The sequence below is a fragment of the Cheilinus undulatus genome, linkage group 13 (assembly GCF_018320785.1).
Source record: "Cheilinus undulatus linkage group 13, ASM1832078v1, whole genome shotgun sequence".
Classification (NCBI taxonomy): domain Eukaryota; kingdom Metazoa; phylum Chordata; class Actinopteri; order Labriformes; family Labridae; genus Cheilinus; species Cheilinus undulatus.
Window position 1 is genome coordinate 15,464,755 of NC_054877.1, and position 18,573 is coordinate 15,483,327.

The following is an 18,573-nucleotide window of genomic DNA, read 5'->3' on the forward strand; positions in this document are numbered from 1 at the left end:
CCCAATTTCCGATCCTATTTGAATGATGGCATTAAAAGAAATCTCTCCCTTTTTCTCCCTTTTTTTTAGCAGTTTGTCATAATAGCCAGAAGTTCATTTTCTCTTTCAAAATAAAAGCAGGCTTTTCAAACAGTATATTTGATTGGTAAATGAATAACAAATGGATGAAAAACAGTTCGTTTTCTCATTTTAATTTCTGAAACAAAATCAAATAAACAAGAAACAGTTTGTTTTTAGGATTTTTTGAAATGATGTTAGGATCAAAGAATGGAATATGAAAAAATGGCCAATAGCAGTCAATTTGATTTCGTTACTCATTTGCATAACTCATAGTAGGTGTTGTGCTCAGAAAAGCATTCAGAGAATCATGTGCCTGTTGCTATACGGAGCTCAAACGCCAGCCCCTTTTAATAGGGAAAAACAGCATCATCATCCTGATCTGATTACAGCTACTGTTTCTATATCATGTGGGTGCAAGAATGTGTTTGTATAACTAGATAAGAACATTTTCATACCCTTTTTTTACTTTTTTGGCTAAACATTAATATCCTCATTAAAACTTCTCCCTACATTTGATTATGTGTAAGCTAGATGTGCAGCACACATTACATCCAATGAGAATAACTAGAATAAACCACCTCTAACTAATCTGAATAACTGGAAATATTGATTATAACAACGTAATGGGCACATGATTCTTGTGATGCACCTGCATCGAGTTATGCAAATGAATAATGAAATCAAACTGACTGCTCATGGCTGTTTTGTTTTTTGTTTTTTTTTCAAATTCCATTCTTTGATCACAGCATAAATATCCAACATAAACAAATCCTTTCTTGTTTGTTTCAAAAATGAACACAAGCTGTTTTTCATTTATTTGTCATTGATTATCAATCAAATATCAACTGAAGAATGATACACGGATTCATTAGAATAAGACCGTACAAAAGCACTGTTAAAGCAATTCAAAGAACTGTTTGCTGTGAAAGTCTGTCCACCTAATTGTTAACATAAACAGGGTTGCCTACAAAAGTGGTTATTAAATTCCGGCTCAGACTACACAAATTAAGCCAGATTTTGGCCCAATTTCAATGTCGCAGCTCATCTTTGAACATCAAAACCGATTTTAAGTATCAAGAATGACAAACGCTTTTGTAGTGTGATATGATTAATGATGCATTCAAGATGCCCACAATGCAACAAGACTAGCATGTCAGAATTTTTCTTGTATCGTTGTCTAGTTTGACACACTGATGTCAGCAACATGTATCTTGACACCTACCAATAGGAGAGCTTTTGCTCTTTATCTTTTTGTCATCATTTACCAGAGTGACATTATTACACCCCCCATCCCTGGAAATTATGTGTAAATACAGTGAATTTAAAAATAGCTGTCAAAATTAATGCTGAAATTCAGGACTTAGTGCATTTTTTTCCCTGATGAACCAAACCCATATCAAACTGTGACCCCAAATCTGAGGTACTAACTGAACTGTGAACTCTGTGAGCTGTTATACACCTATAAAGTACTATTCAGTACAAGAAATAATTGGATGAGGATAAATACTGCGCACTAGATCTTCTCTAACGTTCATTCTTACTTATTTTTGCTGGGGTATTTTTTCCATATAAGGTGTTTATCTAGGGACTGCTGCTGTATGTCTTTGGCCAGTTTCTCAAAATTCCAGGGCAGATTTTTAGTTGTTGTCCGTCCTTGTGATAGGTGTTTTTAAATTGAACTATAAAAACTATTTCTAATTGATAACACTGATCATATTAATTATGACTATCGTTTTGGACAAAATCATGCAGCCCGACTTTCAGGTTAACAAATGGTGGTGATCCAGTGAGTTGTTTTGGGCCACACCACCTTGATATAATCTATTGTTTTTATTTTATCTTTTAAATATCTGACATCTCCACTGTGGTTGATTTATGTACCTAGTTGCTCTGAAAAACAAACCTTCTAAATGGCATCATCTACGATGTCATAAAGGCTTTTTCCAGCCTAACAAGCATTGCTAACATAAACTGAACTCACTAACTAGCATGCTTATAATGCTACAGTGTCATTTAGCAGACGCTTTTGTCAAGAGCGATGCACATCTAGGACAAGTGTTCATGACGTTAAGGACCTTGCCTAAGGGCCCACACTGGATACTCATTGTGCCCCGACCAAGGTTTGAACCCCCAGTCCTATGACGTGCTGTTATAATATAATATTAAGCCAACATAATTTTTAAAATTACAGCACATCCGTTTTTACTTATTTCAATGGTTGTATAAAGACAAATAGTTTGCTCCCCAGCCTCAGAAAGTAACATTAACAAATCTTATCTTCCCTTGAGACCACCTTTAATCAAATCAGTCTTGGAGCTTGTTTGTTCCTTGCAGATTGACTTTATATTCACTTCAGAGTGGCTGCAGATGTTTCTTGGGACAGTTCAGGTATGGTGACATAAAATAAGTTAGTCTACTTTGCTTAGTGTTAAAGCAGCAGGACAAGTTTTGTGAGAAAGACTCAAAAGTTTGCACCCACTTTTACAGCTGAAAAGAAATCTCTGCGTATTACATCATTTCTACTCAACAGAAGAAAGCTTTTGATTGAAAGCTGGCTGATTGTGGCATTAACCACCGAAAGAAGATAATAGTCAGATCACATCCTGGAGTCCTTTATCTGAGCTTTATCTGAACATGTCCTGATGTCTGTCAGTCCTCTCCAGTCTGTTTCTTTCTTTTTGAGAATGAAAGTTAAAGTGTGCTTTTGTTTCCTTCCTTCACATGCAGGACGATGAAGGAATACCCGTTGAGCTGAGAAACTTGCCAGAGTACAAAGAGCTATTACAGCTGAAGCGACTAAAAAAACAGACGCTGCAGGAGATCCAGGAGGACAAAGCCGGTGTGCGGCATGTTGGTTACAAGGTGAAGACTTCAGACAACTCATTAAAACAGTTCCTTTTTTTAAAACACTTGTTCTCTGTGGATTAAAGATGATAAAATCTGAGGCAGATGAAGTTTTCCTTGTTAAATCAGCAGAGACACTTTAAACATAGAAAGTTGAGCCACTTAGTGTTTCTTTTGAAGACTCTTTAATTTTGGAGTCTTCAGAAATCATTGTTAACTTTGGACAGTTATTCACCAGCTCTGTAAAGATGTTTTTAACATTTAGGTTGATTCTGTCTCATTATTGTGCAGTAAGGAAGTGGTGTTTGTCTGTGTTTTGTTTAGTGTGATGTCTGTGGCATGGAGCCCATCACAGGAGTGCGGTGGCACTGTCAGGACTGTCCACAAGACAACTCGGTGGATTTTTGCTCCAACTGCTCAGACTGGTGAGTTCCTCTATTTCTATCATGAGATTGTTAATTACCTCCGCCAAGGAGGTTATGTGATCGGCAGGGTTTGTTAGTTTGTTTGCTAGTTAGTTTGTTTGTTTGTTAGCAACATAACTCAAAAAGTTATGTACGGATTTTGATGAAATTTTCAAGAAATGACACAAATGGCATAAGGAAGAACTGATTAGATTTTGGGAGTGATCCGGATCACCATCTGGATCCAGGAATTTTTTAAGAGATTCTTTACTATTGGGAGATAGGGCTAATGGCGGAGGTCTGCGCTCTCCAAGTGCTTTTCTAGTTCTACACTGATATGGCACTTCACATCCAAATATTATATTAAGTTTTCCACCTTAAGAAGATTTCTAATCTAAGATTCCTTATAAGGGGACTGTAAGGAATCTTAGATTTGTGTATCCAGTAATGAATATCTTGGAATTTCCAAAAATAAACATTCCTGTCTTGTTGGAATAACCTTGTTTTCTGGTAAACTTCCCTCAAGCTTTGTAATTATTATTTCCCTATCAAAGTATTTCAGCTCTGTTAATTATCTGAGTCCTGTAATTATAGGAATCTGTTGGTATAGACCGATGCCTGCATCACTTATTTGTGGATTAAATATGTATCTGTGACACTGAAAAATGGGTTTGGTAATGAGACCCAAACACTGAGGGTCTGGGTTTGATAATGTGAGATTAAAGTTCATTTGTGACAGCTAGTGTGACCCACTGTCACTGACATTTATCACTGTTGCCGGGAAAAATGGTGTAAGCAGAGGATGCAAATTATAACCAGAATAATTTATTTCCTGCTGTTTGCAGATAAGTGAAAATGAGATACTTCTGATTTGTTAAAACTCAGTTTAAGCTTAGTTCTGCTACCTCTGGTGAACCTGGAGTCACAAATAATTAATTCTGCTCAAATCAATTTCCACATCCACACATTTATTTTTACTCAGACCGCGGCGCCCTGCTGTGACAAATGAGATCATTGCTGCAAGAAAGGAAGAAATACAGAGGTGGACAAATTGTAGAGTAATGGTGGATCCGAACAATCCAAGTATGACCTGCATGATAAAAGAACATTGGCTTGATATTTTCAAATCAGTAAGGAGTGTGATAGTTAAGATGTTTTACCTTGTTTGCAACATTTCTCCTCTGAATCCAAAATAATTGGGAAGATAAATAAATTCCGCACAATCATTTTTAAAGTGTAACAGATAGCTAGCTTGAGCCTCATCTAGCTGCAGCAAATAAAGTTAAGGTTTAACCATTATATTAAGGCTTCCATTCAGTAAAACTGTTCACATGCAGAGTAGAGGTGTAACAACTGATCAGTGTATATCGGTATATCAATTGGCCAGTTGATGATCCAGTCAGATCGATGGACAGTCAAAACATTGATCTAAATTGATGCTTCAAGCTACGCTTTTAGTTTGAAATTCCCCCCCGCACGCCTGTGGGCAGTTTCCGCCCCAGGCAGTGCCTCAACAAGCTAGCTAACTAGCAGCAGTGGCTTAAAGTTTTCAGCTGAGGGAAAGAGGATATCCTCTCATCTCGACTGTGTGGACATATTTCAGACAGACGTTGCTGCAGGAAAGGTGCCGCCCCCCCCCCACAGACATAACCACAAGGCCTGTAATTCTCAGCTAGTCTAGCCATGGGACTTAACCTCAACTCCTCAAGGTGAACTGTGACCCAAGTTTTCAATATTGTTTTTTTCATCAGATTTATTTCATAAAAAAGTAGAGCTTGGACCTTAGACAGTACAAAAGGTGTGAAAAACAACAGATGTGAAAGAGCCTCATGAACACTTTGTCGCAATTTCTTCCAGGCACATTACTAACGCAAAAAAAATCTGAAGGCTCCCTCTGATACACATGAAATAAGCACATTGATAATCATGTTGGTCTTTATAGGCAAGTGACTCTTTTTGGGCCTTTTTGTGTGTATATGACTTTACATTGATCTTTTTTAGGAGGTTCTCCTTTGGGGGGTTCTTCAGGGAGATTTTTTTCATAACTAGGAAAATAAACTAGAATTTTAAATGAGTGTTTGACCGATTTTCCCGTTGCAACAAGCAAGGCTAGATAGCTATCAGCTGTGAAAACAGAAGCAAGATCAGGATTTACCATGCTAAGCTCAGACAAGCCACACTGAACCAAACGGACTGTGTTGTCTGCTCGTCGCTTACCTAGGCTTTGGATGGAGGCTTTCAATCCATGTCTGTGGCTGTTTCTCTGTGACCTTTTCCCCAGAATGTGTCTCTGCTCTTGTGACTCAAAAGTTGCCGGAGTTAGCAATTTGAACATATCAGTCAGCCATAAACAGTACAAAACTTTAGCATTTAATTGCGCTTCTTTATGCAGAAATCACTTCCTGCCTCCCATCCTGAGTTCCTCACTGAAAGATGGCATCATGTGCACAGAACATAATCCCTTATCTCTCTGCTGCAGTTTAAATTTTCTGTTGAAGTTCTGATGATGATGTTGAATTGATTTTCTGCCTTTATGTTGGGCATTAATTCGACTGCAGTATGTTTTGGACTACTGACACACTGACACATTTTTCTCTCTCTTTCTCCAGCTTGTTTAAAACAGAGACGCACAAGCCGAACCATCACTTAGAACCGGTGCACCAGCCTGAAACCTTCCTGGACAGGGACTACTGTCTGCCGCAGAGCACGGGCTACAACTACCTGGACCCGAACTACTTTCCAGCCAACAGATGACAGGGTCGCAGGTGCCTTTAGCTCCAGGCTCTCTCCACATATCCCACAGGCCACTCTGTGCATGGCTCCATCCTCCAAGTCCAAGATAACCGCTTAACCCGCCGCCAGGCAGGAAGGCCAGCAGGCAGGCAGACAGCCAGGGGGCCTCAGAGCAGACCACCGTGCTGCTGGTGGGAGGGGCTGTTGGTTAACTGGCCTCCCTGACTCGAGCAAAGGGCGGCCATGTTGGTTCCTCAGAACAAGGGGGCCTTACTCCACCTCAGCCAGGTTAATCAATGGATCTGTGATTAGAAATGATACACTATTTTTAAAAAAACAAACTAAACTGAAGGCACACCGACATTCCCGAGCTCTGTGACTCCACGAGGTCCGCCTCCTCCTCTTTCCCCCTCCTCATCCTCCAGTGACCTCCCTGTGCTGCTTCAAACTGGAGACCTTACAGCCCGTCTGGTGAAGCGCCACCTAATGGAGATGTGTGGTCATAGTGGACTGTGAAGTCATCAAATGAGATACACATAGGTGGTTTGTGTGTTTGTGTGTGCGTGTGGTCTCCGTGTTATGCAAGAGTGAAAAATGTCCTAGCTAGGTATCCGTAGATTGAGTATTTATGAGTCGCGGCTTACTTAACAGAGGTTGCGACTATTACAAGGAGGTTTGGTTGGACTTGACGTCGAGGTTGGTGACTGTAGGAAGTCCTGCTGACCCATGTGACGTTCTGCAGACCTGTATGTGTTCTATGGATGGTGCACCATCCCTCCCACTGTCACACAACGCTGCTCTGTAACACCTCATCTTTCACACCATCTGTATTTCCTTTCCCTTTGCTCTCTCCACTAAAACATGTCTAACAACAAGCACTACAGCATGGAGAGCAAATGTTTCTGAAGGCAGGCGAATGGGAACGTATGGCAAAAGTACACAAGACTGTGTTTTTGTTTTTTTTTCTCCTCCCCCATTGTGTGGCATTGTTGATCATGTTGAGTGTAAAAGTATATGGTGAAAAGTAGCCAGCGCTAGTTGCTGTGTGCCATTTTTAAAAGAGAATTTGTTTATTTTTTCAGGGGAGGCGAGTTCCACCATTGAACGTGGTCCCAGCTTCTCCCTCGACCCACATTTTCCCGCCCGATTATTGATCAAAGTCATCATGCCTCTAGATCTTTAATTTAGCAGCTCACTTAAAAAAGGTCCATTTAAAAGATTGTATTTTTATTAATCTATTTAAAAAAGAATTGAGGTAGAGGTCGGTGCCTCCACAGTGGAATAACCCAAAACAATTTTATACACATAGATTTTGTTGTGCTTGAGTAGACACCATTTTGTATGGTTTTCGTCTCCTTCCCTCACCCCCATGCCCTGCTTCAATATCTGTGTATAACAGTCTGTTCTTATGTAAAAAAAATAATAATGTAAAAAAAATGCTAGAGGAGAACCGTGGAAATAAAAGTATGTGAAAATAGTGTTTCTACACCTGTGGTTCCTGCAGCCTTATTGGAGTTAAAAGCTGTGTGTGATGTTAAGCTGTTTATTGCTGCAACATTCACCAGTTACTTCATAAGTTGACTCAAATCAGTAAAAGCAGTTAGAAATTTCTGGTTCAGCTGTCTGATGTTAGGACTTTAACTTTTTTTAGACAATTAAACACATCACCTGATTTTCACTTTCTTTGAATATTTTCAAAAGTGCTTCATAATGACAACAAGCACTTTCTTGTGAACGGGATATTTCAGGAATGCTTTGAGGGATTTCCTTTAAACTTTGCACTAATAGAGAATGTGAGCTGGTGTCATGCCGTGGCATGCTGGAGCAAGCGCCATATCTAAAGATCCTGTAAAGTGAAATCCAAAGTTCTAGTCTTAACACTGGATATGTTGGAATATGGTTGCTGTAAACATGTGAAAACACTAAGATCTACATGTGACTGAATTCTGGGTTTAGGTTGTTAGAAAGTGTCCTCTTTCCTGGCTTGGTTTCATGTGGGCGGGGCCATTCCCCACTGTGGGCTCATGATGTCATGAGCCCACAGTGGAGAATTACCCCGCCCCTCTAACACTACAATATAAAATCACAGAACAGTTCATCTCAGTCCAGTCTGTTGTTAGCTGATGTCACTGCCTTCATTGAAAGTTAACAGATAGTTAAATGCAGTTTTTTTGTTCACTGTGAGGTAAATTTACCAAACTATCAGCCACAATGCCCTATGGATCATTTAAAGCATCATTTGAAAGGATTGTATTTCTCCTGGGTGGGCGTGGCTTCAGCTCATTCAGATACGCCCACACCACCCTGGAGCAAATTTTACTGCCTCATTTTTCGTGATTTTGAAGCTTAATTTCATAAACTTGGAGATGTTTTTGACTGAAGTTTAACCAGGGGCTTTGTAGGACTGTGACCTGTCATATAACAAACCTAAATACAGATCTGTTTTCACTTTACGGGGTCTTTAAAGGAAGGCTGGGCAGTCAATCAATCAATCTTTGTATAGTTCCAATTCATGACCAAAGTTATTTCAAGACACCTTACTAAGAGGGCAGGACTAGACCATTAGCGAAAATAATGGTGGTGAAGAGAAAGATGTATAAAATATATAAAGTTGATGATAGCAATGTAATTTGAACTGTTTTTAAATTTACTTAGATGTGAGATAATTTATAGAAGTTATAATAATAACGAGGCTCTTTTTCTGAACATTTAGAGAATTTGAACAGCCTTTCTTATGGCTGACATACTTCCAGGTCATTTCGCACAGTCACCTGGAAGTGTGTCGTACATGCTTTATGGGTACTGTAGTCCCTCCTGCTGCTACAGATGATTCAGCGCGACATTTTAAGATTTTATAGAAAATCTGTACATCTGATTTTTTTTTTTACATCAGTTTTGAGCCAGCAAACCCAGTAAGTCTTTTGAGAGGTGAAAAGGACAATTGAAGCAACAGTGTGGCGTTCAAATCGAGACATACTGGCAGATATGCAACCAATTAAAGTAGTAAGATAATAGTAATGATAATAAAATTTTGATTGTCGAAATGTAGACAATCGCAATATAGCCTGATGCAATTTTCAAATCACACAGGGCACAATATTTTGTTAATCCGAAATTTGTGTCAAAACCCTGGTTTAATACTGTAGTTCATGCAGCAGAGAGTTTATGCTCAACATTTGTTTTTTCAGAGTAGTCTACCAAGAAATTCTACTTGTTTATATTTTTTGAATCCAAATGAGTGACAAAAATCTGTAATTTTCTTCAGTACAGAAATTCATATTTAGTAAGAATTAAATAATCCCCATCAGATACTTTCTTCAAGATCATTGATCATTGATCATATTGAGTTGGTTATTTTATAGAATGAATTATTGCTTGTATTTGTTGAAAAAATTACATAAAATTGGGAAATTATATTGTCCTTTATTAGTAAAAAAAACAAGACATAATCATGAATCTTCAACCCAACAATATTTAGGACATTATAGATAGTCAATGCAAAAACACAAAAAGGGGGGAAACTGAAATAATGGAAAAAAATATAGTATTCATAAAAGAATATAGATAAATGAATAGCTAAGACATATTTTGTATAGAGTTTGTGTTCTGAACATGTTTTGTAACATATCTTTTTGGCTGAGATGCCATTTTCCAATTTGTGATTGATTTAGAAAAAAAAAAAAAAAATCATTCCACCCTAATTTAAATGGATGCCTTTGGTTAAAATTACTATGAGTGTTTCATACATCCATTTTCTGTTCCACTTATCCCGTTCGGCTTATCCCAGCTGTAGTAGGGCGAGGGGCGGGGTACACCTTTGACTGGTTGCTGGTCAATTGCAGGGTTGACATATAGAGACAATCAGGCTTGCTCATAATCACGCCTACGGCCAATTTTAGAGTCGCCAGTTAACCTAATGAGCATGTTTTTGGTGGTGGGAGGAAGCCGGAGTACCCGGAGAGAACCCACGCATGCACAGGGAGAACATGAAAACGCCACACAGAGAGGCCCTGACCAGGAAGCGAATCAGAGACCTTCTTGTTGTGAGGCAACGGTGCTAACCCCTGCGCTGCCGTGCAGCCTATTTTTACAATTTGCCAAAATTAAATAAGTTCAGAGAAAAAAACTATTTCATCCATCCATCTATTTGCTCCTGTTTCTCGGGGGCTGGATCGGGGTGGCAGCAGGCCAGGCACATCCACCCATACATCCCTCTCCACAGAAATATTTTCCAGTTCTTCCTCGGGGATTCCAAGGTGTTCTCATTTCAGATGAGATATATAATTCCTCTAGGAAGTCCTGGGTCTACCATGGGGTTTCCTTCCAGTTGGATGTGCCCGGAAGACATCCACAGGGAGGCGAACATGAGGCATCCTCAGATGCACAAACCACCTCAACTGGCTACTTTGAGAGGCAAAATAGCAGCATCTCTACTTCAAACTCCCTCCCTCAATTTCAGCCAACATTTCCAGCTGATGTATTGGCCAAACATATCAGCAGAATGCAAGTGTAAGTTGTGGAGAATAAAGCAAGAGTCAGTGGACCTACCATAGCTGACGTTTTTTCTTTTTCCATCCTCATTCCTTCAAATTTTAAGCATGCACTAGGGACCAACATTTTAGATCTGAACTTCAGTTAGTTTACACTGAGAAGAATGTGTTTTTTTGTGTTATTCAAAGCATTTGGTGAGCAAACCACCCTGCAAAACTGTCATTACACGCAGACAATAATTTCAGTTTAGAATATCAGCTCCATTAAAGGGTCACACTTTCATCTGGTGCACTACAAGGCTTAATGTCCATCAGCAGGTTCTTACAGTTCTGTCTGGAGCTTTCAAAAAGTCAGATAAAGCTAGTTTTACTGTTCGATACAAACTGATTTTTTTTATTACTAAATGTCTATATTTAAAAAGAAGAAATTGATCATTTATGTTCTGTGCATATGATTTAGTCATGCAGGGCCCTAAGGATTCATCACTGAGCCCAGTGTACCACAACTTGGGCTGGAAAGGGGTGGAAGGCAGAGTCTAGCTTGATACGATGGCACATGTATCGCTCTGCAGCCAAGGTCAAGCTCTTTTGTCTGGGTGTTTTCACCCCTGGTGATAAACCTGGAGACTGATGGTGGTTTTCAGTCCCTTGGGGCATCCATAGTGCTACCTGGGACTTGTGGCATCCTTATTGACCAGATGGTACCCTAGACCGTGCATCCAAAGCATCCAAAGCATAACTGGGATTGTGTCAATCCTTCCCACCTGATGGTGCCCTCAGGCGGGCTTGTTTCTAAAACAATTAGGCTGTCAGGATAGAGTGTCAGGTCAATTCCATTACAGGAGAGGCTTGATGTTCTTTATAATAGATGAAGGTTGTGTATAGATCAGTATCAGTATCAGTATTGGTATTGGTGAAAATGGGTTGGAGGCATCAGCATATTGGACATCAACAAATATCCATTATTGTGCATCCTTTTTGTTTTGAGTTTCTGCTCATATGTGAATACAGGACAAGTCGAAATTTTGAGAAAAAAACTGGAGGCTAGTCATGAAAAATTGAGTAAATAAAATGCATTGATGCATGTCAGTTTAGGACTTCTGTAGCCACTATTTAAAAAATCTCACTTTGAGCTTTATCTACCCTCTAAAAACAATGAAACACTGCTTGTTTTTGGAGCTCACTACAGCTGCTTACTGGAACAGTGCTGCAGTGAAAGGTTATTTTGATGACCTTTGAACTATACATTATATCAGCTTAAACGTGCTCTCTGTATATTTTAATGCATTTTAAAGAGGATCCAAAACCTTCTTTATCCCTCTGTTTCAATCCAGAATATAGGCACCTTTTGTTTCTGTCCTTTGACCAGCAGATGGAGCTCTAAGATAAGGTATGACCATTCAAACACTTCCTCACACAGACGCCAAAGACACTCAGAAATCCTTCTTTTAGCAAATGCACTGGCTTTATTGAATGTTAAATACCAGACTCAAAACAAGCACTTGTACGATGAGCTTCGGAAACATACAAATGCAATATTTTCCAACACTTTTAAAGATTTTTCTGCTTTTTTATTCAATGCACAAAAGGCAGTTAAGCTTTGATTGTAATTCTTGCATGCTTGTCACAATATAAAACACAATGCTGTGCATGAGAGCATGAACACACACTGACATTTCCACTTTGCAGCGTGGCAGGAACCCTCTCTCTCTCCCTCTCTGCAGTTTCACATACTCCACTACAAACATGCTCTCAGTCACAGCAGGAATGCCATGTTTCTCAGTACAGTTATCTGCCTCGGCCGGACAGTTGGCAGCATATATTGAGGTTGATGCAAGAGAGAGACGATGCGAGTGGGTGAAGCAGAAAGTGACAACCAGGCGCTTCACCAGTGTTAAAAGCAGGAAGAGGTTTCACCGATATGGGGCATGCAGATCACTGGAGTTAAATGAGTGTGTGTCTGTGTGTGTGTGTGTGTGTGTGTGGGGGGGTGCGTGGGGGTGTGTTTGCGTGTGTGTGTGTGGTGTACGTGTGTGAGAGAAGAGGTGGGTGAGTCTCCTTGTGGAGGAAGAGAGAAGTCTTCACAGGTGGAGCTCCTGGATGGGAGAGATTCGGGGTTGGAGGGAGGAGTGGTTGCAGAAATTAGAAGGTCTCCATCGCCTGGCAGATCTGGGAGAAGACTTCATCCGGTGACTTCTCAGCATCAATCTGCAGACAGAAAGAGAGATAGACTCAGGATCTAAGGTCATTATGCACCTCTGTGATATCACAGCAGAACCTCTACATGTGTTGTACTATTTAAACACACCCACATTAGGCAGCTGTAGTGTCATTTAAATGTCCAAGCAGCTTAATCTGAAAGGAAAATTCACCACTCTAAACATGAACTCTAATAAACAACTTTCTTTTGCTTGTGTCAGTGGAGGGAACCCCCACTAAACACATCCCTGACATTGAAACATCTTTGTTTTTTGAATTCAAGTTAAATAGCTTTCTCTGAAACCCTGCTAAATTCCATTCTCTGTACAACCTGGAGATGGTTGTTCACAAAAATCTCAGATCAGCAGTTAGTGAAATACTATTAACAAATCCCATTCATATGCATGTAGTGAAGGCACTTCCGGGTTGAGAGTCTTGCCCAAAGACACATCAACATGTGGCTGAAAGAGCTGGGGATGGCAACCCCAACCCTTTGGTTGAGAGACGGTTGACTACCACTGACCCAAAGATGCTCATGGTGCATTCAAAGTCACTCAAATCCCCTATCAGGTATACCTAATAAAGTGACTGATGAGTGTATGCACACATATCTCATTATAGAAATGGTTTTCCAAAAATCAGAAGAAAAGAGTTGAAAAAGCTGCATTTGCATAAAGAAATACATGTGATATGACTGACTTAATGTAAAGCACTTTAGCCTCTAGGGTGCAGTTATCTGACTTTGACACTCCAAACATATTTTAAAGAATGCATTTTAAATGTTGATATAGAGAAAAATATTTCAGCAGTACTTTCAAAGAAGGCTTGACTGTGTTCTTGAGGGGATTTAATGTTGAATTAGGTGGGTGAAGAAAGACTCGAGAAAAATCCAATTGCTATGGATGAACAGATGGATGAATGGGGTTATCTTCATCGAGCTGTATCGGAAAGAATACATTCTTTATTGCTAGAAAAACAACTGTACCGTGTGCAGGAGCTTCTTGCACTCGTAGTGAGCAGCCACCTCCTGGCTGTCACTGAAGAAACTCTCAGCTCTCCTGTACAGGGCATCCTCTCTGTCTGAGGCTGCCTGGAAGCTGAAGGAGGAGGAGGACCTGCGGCGGCACTGCAGACGGCTGGACATGGTGTCTGCTGAGCAGCTCAGCAAGAGGACTACACTGGGCTCCCCCATCTGACACAAAGAACAGAATCATCAATAACGGATCAACGTCCAACAAGTGAGGCTACATCTTCAATTTTGTTTTGTGTAAATGTGCCATTCACCAATCGATGTGAATTTATCTGGCTTTATCACTCATTTCATATTCCTGCCCAATGAAACTGTGTGTAGTCTATCCACTGTCTTTCCTTGCTTTTGTTCATGTTCCTGGCCACATTTCTAACCTTGGCCTCGTATTCCTCAGCCCGTCTCAGGTCTCTGGGGAAGCCACTGATCACCAGACCTTTCCCCTGCCGCACTGACGATGCCACTGCATCGCACAACAGCTCCAGAATTGTGTCCTGATATTGAAGGAAAAACAGACACACAAATAGCACATAACATTAGTCAGCATAATACCATGGGCTGAGTGGTGGGTCACTGTGAAAGGGCTCATTCAGACTGCCCAAAAAGCTTCATTGAGTGTAAGTCAACAGCAAATGGCAAATGCAATGTGACATAAAATGATACAACATGACATGACGCAATATAATATGATACTATATAATATGATACTATATAATACAATATGATATGATACATTAAAATGTAAAATGATACAGTATGATACAATACAATACGATACAATACAATACAATATGATACATGACATTATATGATATGATATGATATGATACAACAGAAACAATACAATATGATATGTGAGGATAAGATACTATATAATATGATACATTGCAATACAATAAAGCACATGATAGATATGATATAATACTTTAAGGCAGCGGTTCTCAACTGGTTGAGTGACGCGACCCACCATCAATTCCTCAAGGACAATTGCGACCCAATTTATTTATTTTTTAATCAATCAGATGTATTTAATAAAAAATAGTAGAGCTTAGGCCTAAGACAGCACACAAGGTGTAACAAAAACAATGAAAACACAAAAAATCCATTTCTCATAGAGTCTCATAGACAATTTAGCACATTTTTTTCCCCATGCACACCACTGGGACCCACTGTAAAGGGCTTTGTGACCCACTTTTGGGTCCCGACCCACCAGTTAAGAACCAATGCTTTAAGGTACAATATAATACGATACAATTTGACATGAAACATTATTATAAGAAACAATGATATTATATGATATGATATAATGCCATGTGACACAATATTTCGTGATAACATATGATATGATAGGATATAATATACAAATTAGTGCAGACCATAAAGAACACATGTTGAACATCAAAAAATTGGACAAGATTTGCATCGAAGAAAATTTAAGAAAAAACTACAAGAAAAAAAAGAACAATCTTCACATTATGAGGTGTAAAACAAGACAAATATCGATATCTTATTTTCTGATGTTCTGCTTGATAACGCTTGATAATGTAAGATCTGGGGCTCTGTGTAGTATAAATGAGCTTCTACATTTGCACTTAATAGGATTTACTGCTTATAAGGAGTACTTGAAATAAACTTAATGAATCCACTTTCAATGGGAGTTCCCCTCATGAGTGACTCATTAAACCAGGCATCTATTATTCTAGTGTATGCAGCTGCAGGTTTTTATGCAGTTATAGGCTAAATTAAAGTCTTTTAGCCCTTGAAGCTGCTGTGAAAAGCAGGCCTGAATGCTAATGGGTTAGACTGAATAGAGTCCCTCTGAATACGCAAGACATGTTGCTCAGGGGCCACTAATCTGTACAACTGCACATTTTACAACACCTACAAATAATAGAAAAGCCTTAAAAATAAATCAAGTCTTTTTACAGTGCAATATTAGCAGCAAAATCTGACAAGACATCTCTTAACACTCAAGAGGGCCATACAAGAGGATTTTTAGAAAACTTAATTGCTAACACTTGTTCATATACCGTAGTTTTGTCCTTTAGTAAAAGAAGCAATAATGAACAAGTATGCTAATACAACCTTCCCTGGATAAATGGTGGAAAATGCATAGAAAATTGTAAATGAAGCATAAACACATAACACCAAGTGTTAGCTGTGAACTTATGTATACATTCCCACATATGGTTTTTGTTTAACCAGTTAGAAATGGTGATAAATTGCTGATAAATGTCAGAAAAAAACATGAATCAATACATTTAGTCCAAACTATGGTCTGTGGTTCATTTTAAACAGCTGCAAATTCTGAAAATTAAAGAAAACAACCCGAAATAGAGCGTGAAGCCTGTGTTTGACTGTATTGTACTTCTTAGTTTTGACACAGGGTGGTGTTGCTGTGCTGATTTTGTAAGCAAACGCTTGACAAGAAGATTTTGTTGATGTGCTTTTTTTGTGACATTAAAAGGGACATATTATGCAAAAATCACTTTTTCAGGCTTTTCTAACAAAAATATGTGTCCCTGACCTGTCCACAATCCCTTCAAGTACCAGAAAAATCCATTCCCTTCCACCCTCTCTTTCTTCACCTTTCAGAAAATGTGTGCTGAAACAAGCTGTTCTTTGATTTTACCTTCATGACCTCATGTGGGGAGTAAGCACCCACCCCCAGGTTTGGTTGGCCCTCCCCACTTGGAAGAAAGTTCCGCCCTCCTCTGCTGATCTTCCTCTCAGCTGTCAGCTGAGATGCTGCATAGCCCTACCCTGTTTGATCCAGGAGATTGATGGTTCAAATTCCAGTCAGGTCCTTAACTTTGGATAAAAGTGTCTGTAAAATTGTAACATTAGGAGTGCCACATCCATTTCCTGAGAGGAGTGTGTTCAGGGGTGGAGTCAGACAGCTCATTAACATTAAAGCCACAGACACAGAATCCTATACTAGAGCGTTTTTTTCAAGATCAAACTTCACAGGCATATTTTCGGGACCTCTGAGGACAATATAAACTTGTCTTAAAAGGGTAAAATATGTCCCCTTTAAGACAACAGAGTGAATGGTAAACAATAACCTGACACACTGGATAGACTGATTCATCCATGCATTACATGGGATATATTTCACATACATCTGGGAAACTTCAAATACAATATGGGGAGGGAAGGAATTTCCAAAAAAAAGCTCAAAAGGTGATTGGGCAAATGTTCTGCCTGTAACATTTATTACAGGCCAACCAGAGCGACAAGAAAAAAATAAAGTAGCAGGCATGTGCAGCTCTGGTAGGTGAGCTTGGCAGGCAGGTGCTGTTGTAGTTAATGAACAATGGAGCCTGTTGGGATCAAACTCATGCTGGGGCCAGTCAGCAGATGGGCAAAAACATCTTCTCTGCATGGAGAAGCTATTAGTGTAATTCTTTGCTTAAAGAAATGCTCTCAAGATCTGATAAAAACTGCTGCTAAAGCTGTATCTGAGCTAATGGCTTCACCGGCGCCAGTCATTGCTACATACATAGAATACAATCCTTACATTTTATAAAGAAGTGATTTGACCAAAGTTGACTGATTTACCAAGCGTGGAGTCGATAAATACCAAAATTTACTCAGTCCTGCAGACCTTCTTGTGCCGTCCAACCACATGAAAGGAGACAGGAGTCTTGAGGAGTCTTTCTCTGAGCTAAGAGGCTAGCCAAGCCTCTTTAAAGTATAAATAACTCACATTATTGTCACAAACATGCTTTGAATTAAAACAGTGTTGTACCGTCACCTGAAAAAACCTTATGGGTAAGTGACTGAGTAATGACGTGCCATTCACAAGCAAGCCTGTTCCATCAAACAACTCTTTAATGTGAGCCTTTGTAGCTAGCTCCCCTTTGAGTGCTAGTTTACATTCCTCCATCTATTGTTATTTAATCCACATTTACAAAGACCAACTGTTACAAAGATTTCCTGTCACAATGAGTGAGGCTGGAGGCTGGTGGGATGGACATGGGCTGAGGAAACATGGGTAAGATTCACACTGGACCGCTTCAGGACCATACATGAGTGTTGTGTGACACCACTCGTCCAGGCTTCATGTGGAAGCTTTTTAAATTCCTTCCTACTGCAGTTTCTCTTTGAGTTTTTTTAAACTATTTTTTTATCGTAAGCCTGAATATTTCACTACTTTTGGAACACAAAAGCCACTTAAGAATTAAGAATGTTCAGATTTTCAGACTTTGAATACTTGGCATAGTCATGAACAGCTCAAAACAGGGCATTTTGGTAGCATTTCTCTATGCAGAAATCTCTACCTTCCCTCGAATGGGAGTTCTCAGGTGCTGCCAACAAATCAGTTGTCCCAACTTTTTTGGAAACCGCAGAATATCTCTGAAAGTTGAAACACATGGATTGGAATTTTGTGAAGAAGAAGCGAGCCAAAAAAGTGGGCAGACGAAAAGAAAAACGACTGGCTGTGAGTGCTTTGCAGTGTTCAAAGCAGTCACATAAACCCTCATAAAGAGCGTCATCAAACACCCTGGACTAAATATAAGATTGGAATTTTTAAATGAATGTCTTCTAATTATATACAGCTTGCAAGTTCAGATTAACACTGTCACACATTTGACCCTTTTCTCACTGAAAAATAAATCAAGCGCACCCTCTTCAATGGATCGTCTTACAGTATATAAAGATATGAGGCTTCATTTTACCCCTTCAGTGAGATGCTAGTAAGCTAAGTCTGCTAGCACTTCTAACTCCACTTATTTTACCATTGTTTGTGGGTTTTCAGCATTTTATTATCAAGCTAAAATGCTAACAGTGACCACAGGAGGACTTCATTGAT

The 18,573-nt window shown here is 39.4% G+C and overlaps 2 protein-coding genes across 4 annotated transcripts in view; one reads left to right on the forward strand and one right to left on the reverse strand.

The window, feature by feature from the left end:
* zzz3 (zinc finger, ZZ-type containing 3) overlaps positions 1 to 7,518 on the forward strand; it is a 30,463-nt gene extending 22,945 nt beyond the window's left edge. For all 3 annotated transcript variants that reach the window (XM_041802967.1, XM_041802968.1, XM_041802966.1), the window contains exons 10-12: positions 2,788 to 2,922; positions 3,229 to 3,329; positions 5,918 to 7,518. In XM_041802967.1, the coding sequence (XP_041658901.1) occupies positions 2,788 to 2,922; positions 3,229 to 3,329; positions 5,918 to 6,062 (381 nt within the window). In that variant the 3' untranslated portion in view covers positions 6,063 to 7,518. The remainder of the gene's footprint in view (positions 1 to 2,787; positions 2,923 to 3,228; positions 3,330 to 5,917) is intronic.
* A 4,459-nt stretch (positions 7,519 to 11,977) lies between these two features.
* The window catches only part of ak5 (adenylate kinase 5), a 140,431-nt gene continuing 133,835 nt past the window's right edge, over positions 11,978 to 18,573 (reverse strand). Inside the window, exons 12-14 of the mRNA XM_041803723.1 lie at positions 14,135 to 14,251; positions 13,716 to 13,922; positions 11,978 to 12,739 (exon numbers count right to left, since the gene is read on the reverse strand). Of these exons, the coding sequence (XP_041659657.1) occupies positions 12,674 to 12,739; positions 13,716 to 13,922; positions 14,135 to 14,251 (390 nt within the window). The 3' untranslated portion in view covers positions 11,978 to 12,673. The remainder of the gene's footprint in view (positions 12,740 to 13,715; positions 13,923 to 14,134; positions 14,252 to 18,573) is intronic.